This window comes from Bos mutus, chromosome 4, assembly GCF_027580195.1.
Source record: "Bos mutus isolate GX-2022 chromosome 4, NWIPB_WYAK_1.1, whole genome shotgun sequence".
Lineage (NCBI taxonomy): Eukaryota > Metazoa > Chordata > Mammalia > Artiodactyla > Bovidae > Bos > Bos mutus.
In genome coordinates, this window is record NC_091620.1 from 88,097,304 (window position 1) to 88,124,032 (window position 26,729).

Genomic DNA, 26,729 nt, shown 5'->3' on the forward strand with positions numbered 1-26,729 from the left:
GAGACCTAATTAAACTTAAAGACTTTTGCACAGTAAAGGAAACCATCAACCAAACAAAAAGAGAACCCACAGAATGGGAGAAAATGTTGGCAAACAAGGTAACCCACAAGGGATTAATCTCCAAAATATACAAACAGCTCATGCAGCTTTATGTTCAAAAAATAATCAAAAAAGGTCAGAAGATCTAAATAGACATTTTTCCAATGAAGACACACGTTCAAAAAGCATGGTACATATACACAATGGAGTATTACTCAGCCATTAAAAAGAATACATTTGAATCAGTTCTAATGAGATGGATAAAACTGGAACTTATTATACAGAGTGAAGTAAGCCAGAAAGAAAAACACCAATACAGTATACTAACACATATATATGGAATTTAGAAAGATGGTAACAATAACCCTGTGTATGAGACAGCAAAAGAGACACCGATGTATAGATCAGTCTTATGGACTCTGTGGGAGAGGGAGAGGGTGGGGAGATTTGGGAGAATAGCATTGAAACATGTATAATATCATGTATGAAACGAGTCGCCAGTCCAGGTTCGATGCACGGTACTGGATGCTTGGGGCTGGTGCACTGGGACGACCCAGAGGGAGGGTATGGGGAGGGAGGAGGGAGGAGGGTTCAGGATGGGGAACGTGGGTATACCTGTGGTGGATTCATTTCGATATTTGGCAAAACTAATACAATATTGTAAAGTTTAAAAATAAAATAAAATTTAAAAAAATTAAAAGAAAAAAAGATGCTCAGTATCGCTAATTATTAGAGAAATGCAAATCAAAACTATAATGAGTTATCATTTTATACCAGTCAAAATGGCCATCATCAAAAATTCTACAAACAATAAATGCTGGAGAGGGTATAGAGAAAAAGGAACCCTCCTACACTGTTGGTAGGAATGTAAGTTGGTATGACCACTATGAAGAGCTACAGTATGGAGGTACAGTGGCAAAAAAAAAAAAAAAAAAAAAAAAAACTAAACAGAGAATTACAATACAACTCTGCAACCCCACTCCTGGGCACATACCCTGAGAAAAACATAATTCAAATAGATACATGGACCCCCAGTGTTCATTGCAACACTATTTACAATAGTCAAGACATGGAAGCAACCTAAATGTCCACCAACAGATAAAGGGATAAAGAAGATGCGGTACATATATACAACACAATATTAAGCAGCCATAAAAAGAAATGAAACTGGGTCATTTGTAGCAATGTGGATGGACCTAAGTGCCTACAGAGTGAAGTCAGAAAGAAACTCAAATATCATATATTAAGGCATGTATGTAGAATCTGGAGAAATGGTGCAGATGAACCTATTTGCAGGACAGGAATAGAGACACAGACACGAAGAATGGACATGTGGATGCAGGTGGGAAAGGGAGGGCGGGGTAAACTGGCAGATTACAACTGACACATACACACCACCACACTCACACAGTGGCAACCTGAGAGCCCAGCTCAGCACTCTGTGATGACCGAGATGGGCGGGACAGGGGAGGGGTGGGAGAAGAATCTAAGAGGGAGGGAGTATATGTACATGTACCGCTGATTCACTTCACTGTACAGTAGAAACTAATGCAACATTGTAAAGCAATTACACTCCATTTTTATAAAAAGGCTAACGTTTTAGAGCCAGAAACCCTGCCCACTGAATTTAGGTTGGAGCTGAACAACCTGACAGCAAACAAAAGCCAGGATCAGACGTTTTAATTCCACAGCAAAGCCTAAGACTTTAGCAGTGGGAGCCCAAATTTATAAGACAATCTTTTATCTTGTTACATTAAGTGGTATTTTAATCCTGCATTATAATAACCCTGATTTTGTTGTGTAATTTATAAACTGGCTGTGGAAGGAATTCCAATAAAAGAGCTCCAACAGAATTCTGCTAAGCAGTGGCAACATACATAAAATGAAAAAAAAAAATACATATGTTGTTATATAACCTGTAGTTAACCATATGTTAACCCTTTTGCAAGTATAATCAAGGATAATCCCTACTGGATATATAATTTATGATTTTATTTAAAAACTGATTGTCTATTTTCTTGTCACACACATAAATGCCTAAGTCATCTGAGTACCAGGCCACCTTTATACAAAGGCATCCATTTGAAATGTGACACAGTCCTAAGTTACACTGGCAATCCACTTCAGTATCCTTGCCTGGGAAACCCCATGGTCAGAGGAGCCTGGTGGGCTACAGTCCATGGGATCACAAAGAGTTGGACATGACTGAAGTGACTAAGCATGCGTGCATGCATACCAAGTGGAGCTATTCTCACTGGCAATTTCTATAATACACTACACTTAGACAAACAGCTTCCATTCCTTGCTGTTCAGCTGAAGGTAAGTAGAGGTAATGGCAAGGCAATCAAAACCACGACCATCTTCTGTGCCCGTTTTCTTTTCCCGCCTCTTCCTTTATTCCATCCTCAGCCCCAACCTAAACTCAAGGACAACTGCCTCCCTCCACTGCAGGTACCTACGAGCCCTCTAACCTTCTACTCCCTATAGAAAAGTTGGAATCTTTTTTATCTCAGCTAAAACTCATTCACTCTTACATGTGGCTAACTACTTGCATCTTCAACCTTTTTACTCTTGATTGTCTAAGACATACTAGTTTATTTTATGTTATTTTTGGCTGTGCCACATGGCTTGGAGGATCTTAGTTCCCTAACCACAGATCAAACCTGTGCTCCCTGCAGTGGAAGTGTGGAGCCCTAACCACTGGACTGCCAGCAAAGTCCCTCTCTTGACTGTCTCAGGAGGACTAAGCCTTGTCAAGAAGGCTGTGACTCACCATTAGCGACTGTTGAGCTGCATCACCCTGATTCCTGAGATTCAGATCCTGAGGCACCTTCACTCCATCACAGAGATAACCAAGTGGAAGCATTATCCAGAAATATACTGTGCTTGTGAGGATATGGGGTTTTAGACATTTGCCCCTTGAAGATCCAGAAGTCCTTTTTATTACCTAATACTAAGCCCATTTCTCACAAGCACCTGTCCAAGTGCCAATATTGACAGACTATTAAGGGTATCAGTTGAGTGCCATCTGCCTCATACTGCAATTTGGGGACTTCTCAAAAGACAAGTTGGCAGATTTCTTCTTACATAGATTTGGTCTTATGCCATGAAGGATATTTTTGATGCAAACATTCAACATTTCTGAGTATGTACATTTCCTGATCTTGTCATTTAGAAAATCGTGGCCTCAACTGCCATAGCAGTGGCTTTCTGGTAGTCACATTAAAACAGGTAAAAAGAAACAGGCAAAATTAATTCTAATGTGCTTTATTGACCTAGTATATCCAAAGTATTGTCCCTTCAATATATAATTAATAGAAGAGGTACCAATGAGATATTTTACATTCTTCAAGTCTTTGAAACCAGGTGCATATTTTGCATTTATAGCTTATCGCAGTTTGGATTCTTCATCAGACATACTCGATCTGTCTCTGTGTTTCATAAGATACGCAGTTGAGAAAGTAGATTCACACTCAAGTTGTTTCAAATTTATGTTTTCCAATAACTGAATCAAAGATCAATTCTAACACATTGTAGTTAAAAATTCAGTTTCTCAGTTGTCACATTTCAAGTGCCCATTAGCCACATGTGGTCCATGGCTGCCTCCGTCATGCAACACAAATGAGGCTGATCACATAGAAAGTGTGTCTTTCTATAGTATAGCTCCAACACGGGGAAGTTTTCACTCATCACCACGTAGAAGATGAAGGAAGAGAAAACATGCCAACTCTTCCAGGACAGAAAGATCTTTCAGGTCATAAGGAACCAGTGGCTAAAAACTGGTTGTCTGCTATTTTTAGACACTGTATTATAACCTGGGAGGGCACCCCAGGGCAACTGATGTTACCCAGGCTGACTTTAACCACTCTACTTGCTTTACTTGAAAAATACAAAAGGATGTTTTTCTAAGCAGGAGAAGAATCACAGAATGTTAATACTGAATCACGTGCAACTGCATAATTACTACTCCATGTCCATTAACCCTGCAAGGACACCTCTAAGCTTGTGTGTCCACAAGCAACCGCCAGAAATTTCTGACCACTTAAGTTACATGGCACAGCCCTAATCTCAGTCCTTGAGGTAATCTATGAGACTGGGAAGTCAGGATGAATTATAGGAGAAAATCTTTAAAACCTGACCTTAACCAAACTTACTGAGAGCTAAAAAACCACTGAAGGCATTTTAGATGCACTGACGTCGTCACTCTGACATTCCAACTGAAGTACCTTAAATTGGGCATTTCTGCTTACAGAATGCAGGATGTAGTAATATCAGCCCTCCCCTAGCTGATGTGTTCAGGCTGATCAAATTCCACATCAACTGCAGAAACCCTCACTCGGACCAACACTCTTAAATTGAGTGTAGTGGGTGGAGGAGGGGAATCTGAAGAATTCAAGTCATTCACAAGATGTCAACATGAGTCATCTGCCCACAAAGGGCCACTGCATTGTTATCCTGTAAGCTGCCGTTGCCACGTTATGTCTGTCACACTACAGGGAGCACATTCAGGATGTTAGCACAAAAGGCAGAGACGGACAAGCTGTGTCTGGTGGCCTGAAACTGATTCTGATAATGAAAGAGAGTGCAGGAAGGCTAGGCCTTTTGGCATAACAGCCATAAGCATTAACTCTTCCACGGTAAGTGACCAAGAGTTGAAGATCACACCTTGACTTTGCAGAAACACTGTAGGGAAAGAAGCTGACTGTGGCTCAAGATGACTCAACTCATCCTTAGCACTTTTTCAATCCTCTGCCCCAACAAGTCACTCCCTGATGGTATGCGCACCTCAGGGGCAGCTAAAACCTTTCCCTAATAAGGATCCTTTCCTAAAAGTTTGACGACATTTGATGCGAAATTGAATTGTTCAAGGTTTAATTCTTGGAACAGAAAGATCTGAATGAAGTCAAATTTTGAGCAAATTTGAAAAAGTGTACCTCAAATTTCAAAATGTTTCAAAAATCGAATCGTTTCAAAGCTGGCAGGTCAGGAGAACTGTAAACTGCATTTACCCTGGAGCTACATAGTCAGACAGACCCATTCAGCTAGTAAGCAGAAATATCCGCCCTCCTCTTGTTGATATGGTATAGACGGCACCACGGCTGGTACTTATTAGCATGGCTGTGAGCCATTCTGGAGACTCCCTCTGCTGTGACTTTAATATTCAGCTACATTAAAATTTAAGATCTTTTTAATGCCTGGCATTACTAGTCCTACATTAAAGACTGTTACTAGCACTGAGAAATGCACCTGAGGTTCAGGGGTTTAGAACTTACAATTCAAATGCTGTGAATGAAGCAGACAAGAAGACTTGTCTAATTACAGTAATATGAAAGGTAACTCTCTAAAGCACTGAAGTGATACTGTGAAGATAGAATTATTTTAAAGGTACATCTTTTAAGTTTATTTTTTAAAAAAAGCAAAACCTCATCCTATAATTGAGGAAGGATGTGGAAAAACAGTAGCTGGCATCAGGGATGCATATATCTGTGAGCCAACAAGCATGTCTAACGCACGAAGCACTTTTTGATTATTTGAAAGGACACAGAACGGGTGACAAGTGTATGTTGAGTCATCTGCTCCTCTAGCACTTACCTAGGACTTCAGTTAAGGACAGAGAGGCACTGGGCACGCACATGTTCTGAAGAGAGCAGACAGGTATTAGGACAACTGGTCCCTTGACAAGACGCATCTCAACAACTTACCATCATCCGCCTCCACACACCCCTTCTGGGAAAGCACGGCAGGGAGGTGGGGCGAGAGAGACGACCATCCTCACACCCGTGAGTATCAGCCCAGAGGGGATGCTCTGACTTTTCCTCACTCCTCGTGGGGCTTCAAGGTGGAGGACTGTTTCCCCAACCTCTGCCCTTTAATTTGTCCAGTGAGTGGGGTTGGAGAACCACTCACAGAATCCATGGGTGCCTGCAGCAGGTCAATCTGTGACATGTCCCTACTTTGCACATCTGTTTAGGTGGAAAGGAGGAACGAGATGTAACAAATGACTGACTACACTGCCAAGGCCAAGACCTACAAGCACTGAGACGGACTTGGCTCTGCGTGTATACCCATGGCAAGTTCCCTGTCCTGAGGACTTGCTCCTGTTCCACAAGACACCCAGGTGTGGGTACTGGCCATGAAGGGGCAAGGTCAACAGCCACTGCTGACCAGAGAAGCAGGAATATGCATTGAGAAAGGGCGATGACTGACAGATGACACCCTTTCCCCGCTCCTGCCCAAAATAAATCAGCAGGGAGGAGAAATAAAAGATCTCACCTCCAGGTTCTTCATGCAAAAAACTGGTCCTGACACAGAGGTGAGCTTGGAATTTTAAACTAGATCTTGCCGAGTTGCTTTCAGTTTCTTTGATTATTAACAAGAAAAAGGGATAGGAGCATTACAGTGCCTATCTAAGGTGTTATAAAGGGATCTGCTACTCACTGTAAAGAGATTCAGCAGGGCACATTTGAGATTAATAATTGTAGAAAAATAAAAATGTCTCATGTCTATATTCTGGGTAAGTAATACTGTTCAATAAAACATCACATATGTGTTTATTATGCTTAAAGAATATAAAAGAAAAAACATACTCTTACTTACAGATTTATGCACCTAAATTACAGAGTTAAAATTCAGAATTCTAAGTATTTCAAGTTTTCAAGTGTTTAGGAGAAGGCAATGGCACCCACTCCAGTACTCTTGCCTGGAAAATCCCATGGATGGAGGAGCCTGCAGTCCATGGGGTCACTAAGAGTCGGACACGACTGAGCAACTTTACTTTCACTTTTCACTTTCATGCATTGGAGAAGGAAATGGCAACCCACTCCACTGTTCTTGCCTGGAGAATCCCAGGGACGGGGAGCCTGGTGGGCTGCCATCTATGGGGTCGCACAGAGTCGGACATGACTGAAGCGACTTAGCAGCAGCAGCAGCAGGAACATATACCTGGAATAGGATATGACACCCTTTATCTCATATCATCACCCTAGGACATCAGAGGTACAGGGTAGAAAGCCCCAAAATAAATCCACCTATGGTCACCTAACCTATGACAAAGGTGGCAAGAACATACAATGGAAAAAACAGTCTCTCCAGTAAGTGGTGCTGGGAAACCTGGACAGCTACGCCTAAGAGAATGAAATTACAACACTACCTAATACCATACACAAATATAAACCCAATACGGGTTAAAGATCTAAGTGTAAGACAAGACACTATAAAACTCTTAGAGGAAAACATAGTAAGAACATTCTTTGACATAAATCACAGATTTTCTTGGTTCTCCTCCTAGAGAAATGAAATGAACAAAAAATGAAACTATTTATTTAAACCTAGTTAAACTTAAAAGCTTCTGAAAAAAGGAAACCATAAACAAGCCAAAAAGACAACTCTCAAGAATAGGAGAAAATATTTGAAAACAAAGCAAACAAAGGATTTTTTTTTCCAATATATACAAATAGCTCATGCAGCTCAATAACAAAACAAACAACCCAATCAAAAAATGGGCAGAAGATCTAAATAAACACTTCTGCAAGGACATACAGATGGCGAAGAGGCACACGAAAAGATGCTCGACATCATAATCATTGAGAGAACTGCAAATCAAAACTACAACAAGGTATCACCTCACCTGGTCAGAATGGCCATCATCAAAAAGTTTACAAACAAACGCTAGAGAGGGTGTAGAAAAAAGGCAACCCTCCTACACTGTTGGTGGGGATGTAAACAGGTACAACAACTACGAAAAACATTAGTCCATTACAAACTAAAATAGAACTAAAATACAACCCTGCAATCCCACTCCTGGGCATGTACACTGAGACAATCATAATTCAAAAAGATACATGGACCCCGCCAATGTACACTGAAACACTGTTGACAGTAGCCAAGACATGGAAGCAACCTAAATGTCCATCAACAGATGAATGGATAAAGAAGATGTGATACATACATACAATGGTATACTACTCAGTCAGAAAAAGAAAGAGAACTGAGTCATTTGTAGATATGTGGATGGGCCTAGAGACTGTCAGACAGAGTGAAGAAAGAGAAAGACATATATTGTATATTAATGTATATAAGTGGAATCTTTAAAAATGGTACATTGAACCTACTGCAGGGCAGGAACAGAGATGCAGATGAAGAGCACAGCCATGCGGACACAGGTGGGGAAGGGGAGGGTGCGACCTCAGGAGATTAAGCTTGACATATATGCACCACCACACGTGAAATGCTAGAGGGAACCTGCTGCAGAGCACAGGGAGCCCAGCTCAATGCTCTGTGATGACCGAGATGAGTGGATTGGGGGGTGGGGCGGGAGGAAGGTCCAAGACGGAGGGGATATATGTATACTTATAGCCGACTCACTCTGTTGTACAGCACAAACTAAAACACCGTAAAGCAATTATATTCCAACTAAAAAAAGACAAATGAATGAGAGAGAAATAATGAAGATAAATGCTGTGTCCACAGGACATCAGAATTCAGGAAACTGTAGAGTGAGGTGACACATATTCCAAAGAAAATGGCATAAAAATTTCTAGAGAAAGAACATGGAGACAAACCTATAAAAGTAAAGCACAATCTGTGACATACAGTCAAGCCCAGGAATAACTACCTGTGTCAGTTATAACAACTCTAAGATCCTGAACAACTGAACAGATATAATGAAAAGCAATATCCTCTAAATGTTTAGGGGAAGGAGAGCTTGGGGATTTGCACAAAGTTTGTCTCTGATCTGTGCTCTCAGATTACAAAAGATAACTGCCTCTTTTATTTGCTTTACATACTGTCATGGGTGCTACCTTATTTTTGAATGGATAGGAGAAAATTAGAGGGTGGAGGATGAGCCTGAAATTATATAAATACACTTCTGAACAGCACTGAAGCCTAGCCTAGCTTAGTAATTATAAGGGTTACCCCAGAGGCAAGGTTTTTGAAAGAAGGTACGTGCCATGATCTCGTTCCCAGTGACCCAGTCTTTCCCAAGAAAACTGCGGACCAGGCAATGGAGCCCCAGTACTGTCCCGCAGTTCTGGGGATTTGGAACTGGTGTTTCTTCCATTAACTTCTTGCAGGGCTCCAAGCTTTGTACATTTGTTCTCCTTTCTAGACATTTGTACAGTGTCCCTTCACTGAGGATAAGGTAGTCTTCCTTCCTAGTTCCTTTAGCACTGCCACCAACATCTCTCTGTTGCTACATTAAGAATTTTTATTGCATATTTTCCGGCTCTTGGAACATGTGACATGGTAGGTAGCATTTAGACAATGATAGAGAAACTGACATTCCTTAGCTACCAAAGGACAATATAAGGCTTTCAAAATCAATATTACCTGTTTAGGTTGAGTTCCCTTTGAGAGAATGTCAAGTAAGTCTGTGGAAGAGATGAAATAGAAGCGTGGGAAAGCCAAACGCTTGGTTTCCAGGTACTGAGCAAGAGCTTTTTCACAAAGAGAAAGCCTGTATGAATGAAACATCACTGTAAGCATATTTTGCCCATTCAGTTATTAAAATGTCAACAAAACCCAGAGTGTCTCAATCTGTCCATTCATCTCAATAAGCTCACTGCTTAACATGGTACCTATCTCCTTCTCTTATAACATCATCATCTCGTTTGTGACTAATGTACAAGTTGTGCCAAGTAGGAGGAGATACATACACACACACACACACACAAAGTTGAGACTAAATACAGATTAAATTTAAGTTGGTGTTACTTGTTGTCACTTATTTTTTTTATAGTTCCACTATAATATACAATTATTTTTTAACTAGACAAATCAAGATTTTTAGTTGGAGTTTCAATATCAAACTCTTAAAAATTAATAGAATGAATATATAGTAAAGGAGAAGGATATAGTAGAACTGAAAAGCACCATGAACCAATTCAACATAATTAAGATTTATACAATTTCACACAACAGTAGGATAAAAATTTGTTTCAAGTTTCTATAGGCTATAATCTAGGAGACATTGAAACATATCAAAGGACATAAATCAAAGTGCAAAAGTTTCATGGTCTAAAGGTACTGAAATCATACAGACTGTTCTCTTGTCAATGTGGAATTAGGTTAGAAATCAATATCAAAAGATATTTGAAAACAACCCACATGTTTTCAAGCGCAATATATTGTCACTTATCTTAATGACATGTCTCAACAGCAGGAGAGAAGACTGGGTTTGGGATCACTCACCCTGAGCACAAAGTGCTTAGTTAACATGTAACTGGTTTAAGGTTTTCTTTTTCCTAAGGAATGTCTACAAAAAATGTAAGTGGCTTCAATTCTCTCTGGTTTTCAGGGAAGTCATAACACCCTGAACCATTTCCACTTTATTGTTCTTAGCAGAGCAGAGAAGACCCAGAGGCAGAGCCACCAAGCCCTGAAAAATCCCTAAGAAATAATTAACTTCTGTGGAAATCCACACTTCTAAAATGATGGTCAACTTTATCTTGAAAAAACTTCCGGATTATGAAATAATTGTATGCAATATATTTTTATCTAGAGGCTCCTCTACCATGCAATAAAAAGTGATCACTATTCTACACAAAGCTCTTTTTTAGTAGCTGATCTGCCCGTTTTAAATCAAAAGTCAGAAGTTTCTTGTGACCACTAGCTGTTGTATAATTTCATATGAATAAAATGCCCTTTAGGACAAGGATTTCAAAAGTACTAACATGCTGTCAAAGGATAATTTCTAGTATAATTTAACTATATACAAAACAAAAGACTTATATGAGTACAGTCCCAGTTTCTAGAATCCAGTAGATACTTAATAAATATTTATAGGACACTTTGATAAAAGAATCGATCAATCACGATTCTTTTTTTCATGTTGATTCTCTACTTAATATATTCTATTTTACTATTATGATATCCCTCTTGGAAAAGAAATATATTTGGATGTAGTTGCATTAAATCACTATACATACACACCACCTAATATGTAAAAGGCAACTAGACAACTATAAGCAAAAATTTAAATTAGTAGAGGTTGTATCTACAGTAACATGATATTAAATACTATTAGATCTTCAAAAGAAATGTCAAAAGTATAACAAATTAATCACTTTGTAGTTGTATTCTTACCTGTACTGTAAATCTTTAAGTTTTTCATAGAGATGCAGCTCACATGTTGCCTCTAAAACATTTTTTATTTTAGCTGTTCTGAACATTAATTCCTGTGTGAAAGTACAACATGCAACCATTGATATTAGAAATTACTTTTCTAGATTTTTCATCCCTTTGGGGAATTAAAAAGTGAAGAACAAAGTATGAGAAAGCAATGTTAATGAGACTAACACCATGTCTGTTCTGCGATTAAACTTTTAGATGAACATCAAAAACAAAGTGTAATCACATAGCTTTTATCAATATAAATTTGATAAGCATTACCACCACTCTGGGTCCATGAAGAATTTCTCTCTTCTAAACCAAACAAACAAAAAAACCGAGACAGAGAACCAGAATCTTAAAGAATATATTCATATTTAAAAATGAGATGAATACTATACAATCTATTTATTCTTTCCTGCTTAAAAGTTAAACAAAATAGAATCCCTCGGGTATTCTGCTTTAGCTAGCAAGGAGAAAATAATTCATCCCCATTTCTATATAAAAAGGTAAAGCCATTATTCTCTGCTTCAGTTCAGTTCAGTTCAGTCGCTCAGTCGTGTCTGACTCTTTGTGACCCCATGAATCGCAGCACACCAGGCCTCCCTGTCCATCACCAACTCCCGGAGTTCACTCAGACTCACGTCCACAGAGTCAGTGATGCCATCCAGCCATCTCATCCTCTGTCGTCCCCTTCTCCTCCTGCCCCCAATCCCTCCCAGCATCAGTCTTTTCCAATGAGTCAACTCTTCGCATGAGGTGGCCAAAATACTGGAGTTTCAGCTTCGCATCATTCCTTCCCAAGAAATCCCAGGGCTGATCTCCTTCAGAATGAACTGGTTGGATCTCCTTGCAGTCCAAGGGACTCTTCAAGAGTCTTCTCCAACACTTCAAAAGCATCAATTCTTCGGCGCTGAGCCTTCTTCACAGTCCAACTCTCACATCCACACATGACCACAGGAAAAACCATAGCCTTGATTAGACGGACCTTTGTTGGCAAAGTAATGTCTCTGCTTTTGAATATCTAGGTTGGAAATAACTTTCCTTCCAAGGAATAAGTGTCTTTTAATTTCATGGCTGCAGTCACCATCTGCAGTGATCTTGGAGCCCAAAAAAATAAAGTCTGACACTGTTTCCACTGTTTCCCCATCTATTTCCCATGAAGTGATGGGACCAGATGCCATGATCTTCGTTTTCTGAATGTTGAGCTTTAAGCCAACTTTTTCACTCTCCTCTTTCGCTTTCATCAAGAGGCGTTTTAGTTCCTCTTCACTTTCTGCCATAAGGGTGGTGTTATCTGCATATCTAAGGTTATTGATATTTCTCCCAGCAATCTTGATTCCAGCTTGTGTTTCTTCCAGCCCAGCGTTTCTCATGATGTACTCTGCATAGAAGCTAAATAAGCAGGATGACAATATACAGCCTTGACATACTCCTTTTCCTATTTGGAACCAGTCTGTTGTTCCATGTCCAGTTCTAACTGTTGCTTCCTGACCTGCATACACATTTCTCAAGAGGCAGGTCAGGTGGTCTGGTATTCCCATCTCTTTCAGAATTTTCCACAGTTTATTGTGATCCACACAGTCAAAGGCTTTGGCATAGGCAATAAAGCAGAAATAGATGTTTTTCTGGAACTCTCTTGCTTTGTCCATGATCCAGCGGATGTTGGCAATTTGATCTCTGGTTCCTCTGCCTTTTCTAAAGCCAGCTTGAACATCTGGAAGTTCATGGTTCACATATTGCTGAAGCCTGGCTTGGAGAATTTTGAGCATTACTTTACTAACATGTGAGATGAGTGCAATTGTGCAGTAGTTTGAGCATTCTTTGGCATTGCCTTTCTTTGGGATTGGAATGAAAACTGACCTTTTCCAGTCCTATGGCCACTGCTGAGTTTTCCAAATTTGTTGGCATACTGAGTGCAACACTTTCACAGCATCATCTTTTAGGATTTGAAGGAGCTCAACTGGAATGCCATCACCTCCACTAGCTTTGTTCGTAGTGATTCTTTCTAAGGCCCACTTGACTTCACATTCCAGGATATCTGGCTCTAGGTCAGTGATCACACCATCGTGATTATCTGGGACGTGAAGATCTTTCTTGTACAGTTCTTCTGTGTATTCTCTGCTTAAAGTCTCTCAAATCATTTATTATTATATTACCCCACCGTCTATTCTCTGGGGGTTCCCTGGTAGCTCAGACAATAAAGAAGCTGCCTGCAATGAAGGAGACCCGGGTTTGACCCCTATTTCAGAAGCTCCCCTGGAGAAGGAAAATACACTCCAGTATTCTTGCCTGGAGAATCCCATGGACAGTGGAGCCTGGCCAGCTACAGTCCATGGGGTCACGAAGAGTCAGACACGACTGAGTGACTAACACTTGCGTGTATTCTCTGTGGCTCTTATGAAACAAACCAATAACTGATAGTGTAACTCTGTTACTGGCTTCCCCTCCCTAGTCTCCTACGTCAGGAAGGTGAACCTGTCTCCTAGGCCTTACTGCAGGGTAGGCAGTTCATGGTCTGTGGGAAACATCAGGTCTGCTGCCTGGTTTTGTATAGCACAAAGTTAAGACAACATCCATTCATGCTTACATCTTTAGTTCAAAAAAATCAAAGGAATCTAATACTTTGTAACATACAAAAATACTATGGAATTCAAGTTTTGGTGTCTATAAAAGTTTTACTGGTGCCAGCCACATGCATGTGTCTATGTTGTGTCTGTGTTTTCTTTCGCATGACAGAGGTGGCCCTGAGTAGTTGTGACTGAGATCATATACAACCACAAAGCCTAAAATATTTATTCTGACCCGCCACACAGAAAAGTTTCCTAACTTTTGTCTCCTGAAATGCAAATATTGATTACATATATAGATTTCATAAGTTCAACAACCCAAATTATGTTTCTTTTTATAAAGGCTTTCACGTTATTTAGAAAAAGATGTCTCTTTACAAGGCTTTTATATTATTTGGAAAAAGTTGTTAGGATAGAAAATAGCCTGTCTTGCACGAACCTTAAATTCAGCATCTACTCTGTCGAATCTCTGAGCATCTTTTACAAGTTGGATTCGAATATCTTCTGAACAAACAAAGATGCTTTCTAGGTGAGACCAAGTGCACTGGACTTCGATCCAAGTAAAGATGACCGAGTCTGCTGTGTTTAATTTGTTTTGCCAGCTTATGACTTGCTCAATGAAATATTCCACATACTTGCTTTGAAGCAGAGTCTGTAACTGAACCTAAATGAAGGCAAAGAATGTGCAATAACATCTAAATTAGTAATCTATGAGCACCATGAGGGAGGGACTATATCGCTTCTTTTTATTGCTGGATCCCTAAGACCAAGCAAGCAAAATGTGGAACAAGCATTCAGTAAGCACTTGCTAAATTAGTGAAGTAATGGCATATTCACACTAATATGGTTTTGTTTTTAAAAGGAAGAAGATAAACGTAAGCAACTACATGTAATACGTCTTCTACAAGACGAACACGTATCTCTTTGTAGGCAGGAAAATATATTGGGCACCACGGTGCAGTTTTAGGAATTAAACTTCATTCTTTCATCCTCCTTCACTCTCCCCATGGTCTCTGCCTACTAATCATTCCAAAGTTATGGGTTTTTTTTTTCTTCAATATTAAAAATATAAAACAAACTTCCCTCTAGCTTGCTAAGCCTTCAGGCTCTGTTTTCCTCCCCTTTGAATTTACTACCAAACTTTGCAGCTGTCCTAACATTAAGCCTTGCTTTAATACCATGCAGATCCTCAAACACTCCCCCTATTCTTTGACACTGAAATCTCAGGAAGTCACTGAGTTGAACAACCTCTTCTCATTCTCCTTCACCTCTTAAGTATTTAATACATTTGACTCTTTCTATACCCCCCCACCCCTGGCTTTGTTGAGACTCAGATGCTCTGTAAGTTTAAAGCATACAATGTGATGATTTGATACATGTGTGTATATATTATGAAGTGGTTACCACAATAATGTTAATACCTCTATCCATGGCTCAGTAGTAAAAGAATCCACCTGCCAAGGCAGGAGTTGCGGGGGTCCCTAGTTTGAGCCCTAGGTCAGGAAGATGCCCTGGAGAAGGGAATGGCAACCCACTCCAGTATTCTTGCCTGAGAAATCCCATGGACAGAGGAGCCTGTCAGGCTACAATCCATGGTGTCACAGAGTCGGACATGACTAAGCATGCTCGCGTCCCCCCATATAATTACCTTTTGTGTGTGAGCATGCATGTGTGTTAACATTAGCACATTAATGTTAAGATCTACTATCTTAATAACTTTCGATATAATATAGTCAACCACAGTGTATAATAGATGTCCAGAACTTATTAGGGGTCTGTACCCTTCAACCAACATCTCCCTCTTCCCCAAAGCCCCAGCACCTGGTAATCACCATTCTACTGTTTGCTTCTATGAGTTTGGCTTTTTTATATTCCACATATAAGACAGAACATACAGTATTTGTTGTTTCTGAGTTATCTCACTTCACATAATGCCCTCAACATCCATCCTGTGGTCACAAACAGCAGGATTTCTCTTTAACAGTTGAACAGTCCCTTTATACACACACACACACACACACACACATATATATATACACACATATATATATACATACATACACACACACACACACTTTTTTATCCATTCATCCATCAATTGACATTTAGGTTGTTTCCATAATATTGACTTTTTTTGGTGGAAAATATTATCCCATGATTGTTATGATATTGCAGTATCCTTTTTCCACTATGTCTCCGATCATTCTCACTCTCTGCCTCCTTTATGTCTCCTTCTCTCACTGACCAAATGCAGCCCTTCCCTACTGTTCTTGGCTAGTGTATCCTCTTTTCCTCTCATTATCTAGCTCATCAATTCTCATGATACCAACAATGACCTCCCAACATACAGTTCTAGACTGAACCTCTGCACTGAGGTCTGGGTCTGACTTTCCACCTTCACATCAATGTCCCTCACTTTAAATACATCAGAAATAACAGAGCATCATCTCTCAGACCAGGTTCTTTCCTAAGTGCCTTATGTCTAATAATAGTAACACCACTGTTATTATTTCACCTTTCTTATCTCTCATGTCCAAAGAGATGCCAACTCATCCTCTTAAAACTCAAGACCACATAGGCTGCATTCTGGTCTGTCTCTCCAACCTTATTTTTCATTATTCTTATCAAGAAAATCTTTATTCTAAGGAAACCAAATTCTTTAAATTACCTCTGAATGTCAGGTACTTTTTGGCATTCCAAGAGGCCGTTAAAAGGGGACACTGTCCTCTTTGCATATATCACTCTTCTCTGATCATCATTCTTGAATACCAGCCCATCCTTCAAGGTTTAGCACAAGTACCACCACCTTGCAAGACTTTTTGGAATCCTTCTCTGTCTCCTGACTCAAGGACAAGTTCCTTGAGAACAAGTGTTCATACCTTTTGAACCCAAATGGTACTATGCCTAGTATCTGGTACAAGCAGATGTCTAATGAATGAAGAAGGAATACTGGAACTTTGGAAAAGCCTAAAATCATAATTTAAAAGAAAGGTCTATAAGAAAAACATCCATCTTACTTGGTTGTGCTCTAGAGTTTCAAACAATAGTTCATCAAACTTCAGTAATGGAATGCCTGTCCGATAGTGAACTTCGTAAGAGAACTCCATGGTTGCCCAGGTCCGGCTGATTTCAGTAATAACCTAGACATCAACAGCATTTAGTTATGTGCACGAAAGTTTGATTTAGAACCAATACCTTGACTATCATATGAAATTTTTAAAACTGTTTTTACAATTTTTAAAAAACTAACAGAGGGATATCTTTGGCTTCAATTTTCTTTCCTTCAAATAATTCATAGTGTTGAGGTTTCAAGAATGAATTTAATCACATAAAAGAACAGCATCACACCAATATCACATTTTTATTGGATTTGAATTTTATATCCTTTATTGAAGTGGAATGCCAGAGCAGGAAGGGGCTTAAAAAGTTATCTTCAAGTTCTGATAAGTATTATGTACAAATTAGCCAGCACAGGATAGGCAGTGCTCTAAGCGCCAGAATGTGAATCCCAGTTCCCTTGATGAAACTGGGTAAGCTAATCACTTCTCGACATTTCAGTTTCCACACCTGTAGAACAGGCATAATCCTCAGAGAATTAAATGAATTAGTATAAAGCATGGAGAGGTTTACTTGCTACCAAGTAAATGACACATAAGCGATTTTTGCTATAATTGTCATCATCAACTGGGTCAACTCTTGTTTTACACATTTACTATGGCTGAGAAGGAATCTTTTTCCTGCTGGGAGACGTGTCCCCACACAGGGCCTATGGCCTTCTCCCCAGTCTGCTCGCATGCCAGTCACAGAATTAGCCCAGGGTAAAAAGAAACAGCCCAAGGACACGACCTTCTCAGTCCCCAGCTCTCTCACTGCTTTGTCCACGATGCTTCGGACAGCCTCTTCCACTTGGTGTAACCGCAAGGCTAACAGATCTGCCAAAGTTGTGGCTTCGTTTATGGAAAATTTGACCTGATTAGGAAGAAAAAAAAAGGTAGGACTGATTCCATATATATTAACGGTTCCTTTTACCTAATGGCCAGAGGACTGAATCAGAGCTAAATATACTCAAGTCAGCAGCTGAGTACATGTCAAGTTCTGAAACGTGTGAACCACCAAAGACACTGCCTTTTGGCTCACAGTTACGGAGGCTTCATCCACCGGAAGCGAGGGCTGAGGTTTAGGCCAAGTTCACACTATACTACTTCCTTTTGTTTCATAACCTTCCCTTGTCAGCTCATTTGTTATCTCCTTTGCCCACAAAACCCAAATTTAAAAAGAATCACATTATTCATTTATTATAATTTAGTTGAAATCCCAGGAATCCTGTAGTAGATCATTTGTCTTCTAAGTATTCTATTCACTGAACATAATTCCCAGTTGCTTTCATGATTTAACCTAGTTTTATCATTGATTTAATCTTAGTTCCTTGGCAAAAAATAATTATTCTTACTCATACTGTCATTATTCATATTTACCACGTGAAAAAAGTCATTCCCGTTTCCTCATCATCTCGTGAGTTCCCCACCCCAGTATTCGCTAAGAAGCTCTCAGCTCTTCCTAAGTGCCCAAAGTCCTTCACAATTGTGAACTGTGCCCATGTCCTTCACAAATGAAGAGCTGACCCCACTACATGGTTTCCACTCCTGCTTCTCCTATTAACATCCAGTCCCTCCCTCTTGGAAGCTGAAGTCTTCTCTGGCTCTCCCCAGTCTGTAACACTGCTGATCTCCATCTGCCTCTCTGCACAAGATGACTAAACAGCCCTGTGTGTCCAGGACTGGGTGCTTCCTTGGCTAAAACCTAAAATGTCCTGAGCAAACCAGATGAGTTAGTTACTTCTGTATCATGTTTGACCTCACTCCAGAGCTGACGGGGGTCTGGTCTGTCTTACAGGAGGAACGAGCAGGGATGTGTCACAGGGCCCCCTGATTAGTTGCATGGTTTGTACAGTGAATATGGACAACTGGAAGTGAATAGGTGACAACCGGAAGTTGGATCTAGTCGCTGCTCTGATGCCCCAGAGCAGCCTAGAGGAAGATGCCTTTTTCTAAATTGTCTGCCAAGAAGACATCTTTTTCCAGCTTGCAGAAAGGCATAGTACAGGTAAGAGCCTGTGGTGAGGAGAAAGCTCACTAGAGGAAATGTGAGGAGGGGGTGGGGAGTAGGGACATGCAGTCTACATACCATGTTGGGAGACTCAATAAAAATTTTCTCAAAGAACATAGTCATCAACTATGAAGTCTAAATATGCAATGTCTAAAAGATTCTCTGGAAAGTACTATAATAACAGCTTCAGGGACCATTTACTGAGGATTTGCTGCATGCTAGGTCTATACGTAATCTCATCTCCTGTGCGTTCACCAAGTCTGCACAGGAGTGCTATAGCATTACTTGTATTTCATGGAAGGGGCAACTGAGGTACAGAGAGCAAGTAACTGGCCCAGGATCCCAGAGAGGTGCTAGGGTTGGACCAATAAAGCCTAGGCCGACCCCACTTCACCAGGCTGAGCTTCTCCTCAATTTCCCCACTCTGCAAACTCTGTCTTCAAATCATGAGAGCCTTTTTCCACAACGTGTGCCTAGCAGAAAACAAGCACATCAGGCTGCCTGTAATATATTTTAAATTCATGAAGGTCACCTTCCCCAGAAAATAAAATGTAAGGTTGGTATATTTGCTCTTAAAAAGATTTAGAAGGGAAAGAAAACATAATCTCAAGCGGCATGGACACATGAGAAATAATTCTATATTTTGCAATAAAATCAAGACCATCAAAAGACCATCAAAACAAAACACGACACTATTATTAAATGAATTGTGGGAGGGGATGACTATTTCCAAATTCTCTCTCCTCCTAAATTCACTTCTGTGGTCTTTCACCCTGTCCACTAAATATAATATTTTCTGCAGCCATGTCCTGCTCTATAAAATGCCTTCACATTATCTTACTTGATTCTTACAAGATACACATGATGTATAAGAGTAGACAGCATCCATCTCATTTTATTAATAAAAAGTAAAACTCAATACAGAAAGGTTAAGTGTATTGTGTGAGGTCATATAGCCAATAAGAGATAAAAGTGGGGGGGGGTGTCTTAATTACTTCTGTCTGCTTTTAACGAAACACCATAGACTAGGGGATTAAACAACAAACATTTATTTCTCACAGTTCTAGAGGCTACAGGTCCAAGATCAGGGTGCCAGCTTCATTGGGTTCTTGGTGAAGGCTTCCTTCTTAGTTAACAGACATCTGTCTTTTATTTTCACATGGTAGAGAGTAGAAAGTTCTGGGGCCTTTGTCCCCTTACAAAAGTACTGACCTCATTCACTAGAGTTCTACCCTCATGACCTAATCATCTCCCAAGTACTCCATCTCCAAATGCTGTCACACTGGGGATTCAGGCTTCAGCACATGAGCTGGGCAGGTGTGAAGGAATGACACAGTTAGTCTATAGCAGCAGAGGCTGAAACCAGGAACTCTGCACGTCCAGTCCTTTGTCACATCTCAAGGAGACTGACCTCTTACATCTCATCAGAGACCTTCTCCCAAATCCCACTTCATCCCAGATGAATGATATGAACCAAGGAATAACATGTCACAAAAATATTCAGTTAATAAACCCAGGACACTGACCCCAATGGCCGTCATCAGCTGGTGCCAATGCCTGTCCCTGAGGGCAGGGCTCTGTAACTCAGCAACGGCTCTCAGAGAGGTCATCGTGTCCTTCACTGTGCCTTCCAGGCCTGAGTAGGCATCCCACACGCGAACCTCCTTCTCCAGAGACCAGATTTCCTAAAGGAAAGTGAAAAAACAACCCAGCTCTTGCATATAGTAATATACCTTATAATCTGCCTCCTATAAAAAATTATGTGTACTTTTTCCTGGATTAGGAAGAGAGTAAACATGTTTAAGCTCATAGATTAAGGACTAAAACCAGATAAAAAAGAAAAATATCCACTCACTCATGTACTAGTGCACTATGTACAAGACACCTAGATTCACTGGCTTCTTATTCACAGGCTCCAATTGGATGTCCCATGTGGAAACCCACAGGTCATTAAATGCAGTGAAATAATAGAGTCTACAGAGCATGTGAATGAAGAAAGTTTCCTCTAGAAACATAAACATGCAGGAAACTGAGATCGTTACTGGATTGCTAAGACCTTCCTCCAAAGACCTGACTTGTTTCAATAACTTTAAGACATTCAAATAGGGTCCTTGACTTGACTGTCTTCTTGGCTCATGGAACAATATCAACAATTTTGAATGAGAAAACCCAAAATAAAGTAACAATTTCAGTACAAAAGGACAGTGCTACTTAGAGGAAAAAAAGCAAAAGAGTTTCAGCTGGGAGTGGGGTTTAAACTATAAGTCTGCAGTGAGACCGTGCAATGGTAAAGGACACAGGCAGGAAAGTGAGCAATGAGAAGCACAGTGACCCCATGCTATCCAAAAGAATGATGGGACATTTTAGTTAGGGTTCTTGGACCAGGAGAAAATGGGAGAAAAAGATGGGAAGAGCTGGTTGGAGTGCAACACAGGAATGAATTTGGGCAAGGACATTCTGGGGCAAGAAGACAGCAAAAGACCCAGACTCTCACTGCTATGCATTTGGCTTTATTCAAAGAGGCTTTACTTTCTTTAGCGGGCATAGGACAGCAGGGATTAGATACCAAAACACAATATTCAAAGAAGCTGAGTTCTGTTGTATTGAGCCCCGCTGTGATATCAAAGTAGGTAGTAAGAGTAAAGATCATAATATTTCATGTATTTCCACAGGTTACCCCAATGAGCTGCCCCAAAGCCCACAATCAAAAGGTACCTTTGAAGATACAATACACTTACAGTTGCTAAGTAAAGAATTCAACAGTTTCATACGCCTAACCCCTCAGCCCTGCTCTTCACCTCTTTTTTACTCTAAACAGCTACAGAGAGTGCCTGAGTATAGCCGCTGCTCATCAATTCATTAGCCCTAATATGCTTTTATCCACTCATTCACAGAAAGGCAGGCCTGATTACAAGTGCAACTGGCTAGAGTGGGGAAAAAATTCCTGTCTCAAATCATCCTGTTTGAAGTAAATAAGGACATGCGGCCCAACACAGCAGATTCTAGGTTAGGGAAGATGGAAGGAGGTGGTGCAGAGGAAGATAAATCGTCATCACAGACAGTTATGGAACTTGCCTTGGCAAACCTTCTGAGTTCTACTTCCATCTGCTCCACATTAATCTGTCTCCACTGGGTTTTAGTCCAATTATCAATGCTTCTCTGAAAACGCACAAGCAGATAAAAGTGTCAACAACATTTGGTGAAAGCAAGTCTCCACAGCAAAATATATAAACTGCAGCTCCATCATCCAGGGGAAAGTCAATTACTTAAGTATTAACTGCATCTGTCAAAGCTTCCCTAACACCAAAACAAAAAAGTTATCAGAACATGCCAAACTTAAGGCTAAAACATTGTGATACATTAATTTCTAGAAGCAATGGCAAATTCCATACACATACCATCATTATCATTTAATCCTGAGTAGTCTGAATGAATTGATAAATAATGTTACCATTAAATATCATATTTTTATAATTCTACATATAAGATAAGCTTTTGGAAGAAAACCTTCATCCATTATAGCCAAAACTCTCGTGAGTTTCTTATAAATGTATTTCTATATGGCTTTCAACTAACTTCAAAGAAAATCCTGTATAACACATATTGCAATATGCCTGGTTCCCTAGAACTTATTTTTATACTTAAGTCTGTAACTTAACTAGCAATATACAAATTATTTTTAGCCAGGCCTGTTTATATATGCACACATATATAAGTACAAGCATGGGTGTATATGTGAGTTTGTATGCAGAGATGACCATATGAGTGCAACATATATTCATTATTTATATTCTATAGAACCCTCTAGAAGGACTTGAGACTCATACCAAGTTTCATTGAGAACTGAAAACAAAAACCACTAATAATTCAGAGAAGAATCTTCAACTAACAAGTTATAGGAACTCCAATTCTGGGACAAAGTTTAACAATCACATATTTTAAGATATTATAAAATTATGCAGACACTAAAAATTGTATATTTATACAAAAGAAATACTAAAAGAAAAAAAAAAAAAAACACGCATGTTTTCAACAAGCAGTGTCTTACTCTAACATAAATAATGACATCCCAGAGCCCCTTGAGCAATTTTATCTCTTTGCGACACTGCTTCATTTGTTTGTACTCTGGAAGAGCCACTTCAAAAAGATGAGTAGATTCCTGCATTTGCAGCATCTCTTCTTCTAATGCCTCAAGCTCTTGATTTGCCTGAGGAGAAAGCAGAAACACAAACACACTTAATACCCAACAAGCTGCCAGAGAAGAGAAGCCACAGTGTTCTGGTTCTATTAACATTCACAACTTCGATTTTTAAAAGAAAGAGAAATCTGAAGTATAATTATTGGTAAGAAGGCTTTAGATGAGCAAACTCACAGCTACTCAAAAAGCTAGAGTAGACTATCAGTAAATACAACAATGATATCAATACCTTCCCCATACACTATTTCAGCAAAATGTGCTCTGGTATCAAATTGCTATGAATACAAATTTTCCTCTTTATTTTCCTCATACAGCTGGGGACTTTTCTGGGGAGCAAAAGAGGTGGTGCTAGAAGCTTCCACTGAAGAATAAATCACTTAAAAATAAAAAACAACCTTCAAATTTAAAGAATGTCCTAGAGATTATCAATACACAAAATATTCCCAGGTGGCATTAGTGGTAAGGAACCTGCCTGCCAATGCAGGAGATATAAGAGACACAGGTTCCATCCCTGGGTCGGGAAGATCCCCTGGAGGAGGGCATGACGACCCACTCCAGTATTCTTGCCTGGAGAACTCCACGGATAGAGGAGCCTGGCGGGCTGCATTCCATTGGGTCACAAAGAGTTGGACATGACTGATGAGACGGAGCACACCCATGAAAAATTTCCAATGTACAACAGTTTATGTTTTACACCGAATATAAGCTGACTCTTTTCTTTCTTAATAAGCCAATTCTTTTTTTTTGATAAGCCAATTCTCACTTTTAGTTTTTATTAACATACCAGTGTCTTAATATGGTCAAGTGCAAAGAGTACAAAAGAGCATGCATGCAGGAAAAGCTGGAAACCCAAGGCCCTCACTCCCATTCTTCTGGAGGCTGTTTCTCTAGTTCTCAGTTCTCTGCACAGGTTGTGCTTATTGATTTATCAAGTTTGGACATTACAGATTTACTGGGTTTGCAAACAAAGGATTTAACGTTGCTTTTCTACTTTATATTTTCTCTCAACCTTCTCTCAATATCCAACAATTCTATTACTTTAGGTCTTTTGAGTTTCTTTTCTTAACTTTAAATACCCACAGTTAATCATTTATCAGCTTGCAACTCTCTTAATTTCTTGCAACGCAAATTAGAATATTAGCACTCTTGCATGATGTAAGTTGTTTCATTTTTACGTTATACCTTTATAAACATGTTATAAACATTAACTGCAATTCTCTTAGTGTTACAAATGTTAGGAAAAAGTCCATACACATAAAAAGGGGTCTGGCTATGGGTGTACACACCATCCAGCTTAGGAAATACTTATTACTAATAACTTTTAATGACCTTAATTTTATCCTTCTCTTTCCCACTATAAACAAAATCACTAAATTTTTATTTAACATCACTGATTTTATAATATTTTCACTACATGTGTTTGTACTGCAAATGCTAAACTCTTAGAATTTATGGCTGGAAATTTATATGAACACTATATATTAAGAATTTTGATATATTTTATTTTTGAGGTACTTCTACATATTCATGAAAAGTATGTATTAAGTTCATTTCAACCACTTTATAGAACTACCCAGTGTGAATACACTACAATTAATTTATTCTACTGCTGATAGTCCTTTCTGTATTTCACCATTAACACTAATGCTACTAGGATTTTTATGTGCTCTGGTAAAAATGTCTTTATAAATAGAGTTTTGCTATCCTTTAATGGGTCAAAAGGATAGAGTGTCTATCATAAGTGAATGTTGAATGATACCTAAAGATCTTTTGGCATTTCTTAAGATGATTATATGACTTTTCTTTTAATCTATTAATATGATGAATTATATTAATTTTCTAATGTTAAATTAAACATTTTCCTGGAATGAACCCAACCAATTTATATGGATTATTTGATTAGGTTTGGTTTAGTTTGTTTGTATCTATGTGTACAGAAAAAAGAACAGCTTGTAATTTTTCCTTTCTCATATTGTCCTTTCACAAAAATAAGACATGCTTCATAGAGCAATTTTTGAGTGTTCATTCTTCTTCTGGGCTCTGGAAGCATATGAATGAGGTTTATTTCCAGAAAGCTCCTTGAATTAACCTATAATCCCATCGGAGCCTGTTATTCTGTTTTAAACTAATGGTTTATATTTCTATTTTCCTATTGGTTAATTTTTCATAGTTATAGGACTATTCAGGTATGTTATTTCTTGAGACAGTTTTAGTAAGTTATGTTTTTCCAAAAATGTATCCACTTTGCTTAAATTTTATTGATTATATTTGATGATCTTTTGAATTTTTGCTCTTTCTGTACTGCCATTCCCTATTTATTCCTAGAATTGTGGATTTTTCTTTTTTCCCTTTGTTAATTCCACCTGGGATTTGTCAATATAATTAGTCTTTTCTGAGAATCAATTTTGGCTTTGTTTGTCCTCTCTTTTCTTGAAATATACATACTGGAAGTCATTTCAGCAATGATTTGTTGATGGTTGATGCATTCCGCTTTTGTTTACCTTAAATATACTCGTTACTGAAATATAATTTTACACTGGAGAATTGGGAAAAAACCATCTATCGCCCAGCTTCCATTGTTGCTGGTGACAAATATGCTCTTACCTCAGGTATCACTTCTAACAGATAATCTGTCTTTTCTATCTGCATGCTTTAAAGGTTTTCTCTTTGCCATGGGTATTTTGTAGTTCATTGTGATGTGTCCAGATGTTGACTTTGTATTTAACCTTTATCAGTGAATATCATCAATTAGTTGATTCATGCTTTGACCAGTTCTTAAAAAAAAAAAAAAAATCCCAGCTACTCTATCTCCACTGCTTGTCTAATAGTCTGCTTATTCTCTCTTCCAGGAAGTCTGAGTAGAAAAGTTAGACATCATTCTAACTTCTTACTCTGTATCTCTTCTCTCTTCTGTATTTTTTATCTCCTTTCACCTATGTGCTGTCTTCTAAGTGATTCCTTCCAATGTCATTTGCATTTCACTAATCCTCTTTTCAATTTAACTAGTTCTTTAACCACTACTGAGCTGTGTCTTTTAAAATAATTTTATTTTTCACTCCCATAAGTCCCTGGTCCTTTTTCAAACTCAGCTGATCATTTTTGATAGTCTCAAAACTGAGAACTTGCTTATTTTTTTCAATATTACCTTTTATTTCCATAATAAATGTTGAGTTGTTTTTTATGTGTATGTGGCATCTTTGTTCCCTGACAGGGATCAAAACCAGGCCCCCTGCAGTGGAAGCCCAGTCTTAACCACTGGACCACCAGAGTAGTCCCAATAAACGTTTTCTAATATATGACATTTTATATGTGTCTGTATCTGTCGTTTGCTCTTTCTGCTGGCCCTTATGCATGATGGTGTGTTTATTTTACCGTAAACTCAAATTTAACTAAATTTAATCTGTTGGGCCCCTGAACAGATTAGAATAAGATCACTTTATTCTCTTCTATGCAGAGGAGATCTGGATTTGCTTCTATTGTGTGCTAAGAACTATTTGTAACCATCTCAGTTTCCTGACCTGGAAATTCCTTAACTATCAGAGTAGAACAAAACTGAACCACAATTCTTGGGAGAACAGGCCCATGTTTACCAATTCCCAGAGGATCCTTTTCTCTGTTTTTTCACCCTATTCTGAGCAAAGACTGTCATCTCAAAGGCTCCCTGCAGGCTGCAGATTTTCCCAGCCCACCCTCTCATTAAGGGTGAA

General features: G+C 39.1%; 1 protein-coding gene across 2 annotated transcripts in view; it reads right to left on the minus strand.

The window, feature by feature from the left end:
• DNAH11 (dynein axonemal heavy chain 11) overlaps positions 1-26,729 on the minus strand; it is a 371,336-nt gene that overhangs the window by 274,776 nt on the left and 69,831 nt on the right. For both annotated transcript variants that reach the window (XM_070369750.1, XM_070369751.1), the window contains exons 21-28: positions 22,873-23,031; positions 21,900-21,983; positions 20,351-20,509; positions 17,565-17,687; positions 16,736-16,858; positions 14,158-14,382; positions 11,125-11,216; positions 9,370-9,496 (exon numbers count right to left, since the gene is read on the minus strand). In XM_070369750.1, the coding sequence (XP_070225851.1) occupies positions 9,370-9,496; positions 11,125-11,216; positions 14,158-14,382; positions 16,736-16,858; positions 17,565-17,687; positions 20,351-20,509; positions 21,900-21,983; positions 22,873-23,031 (1,092 nt within the window). The remainder of the gene's footprint in view (positions 1-9,369; positions 9,497-11,124; positions 11,217-14,157; positions 14,383-16,735; positions 16,859-17,564; positions 17,688-20,350; positions 20,510-21,899; positions 21,984-22,872; positions 23,032-26,729) is intronic.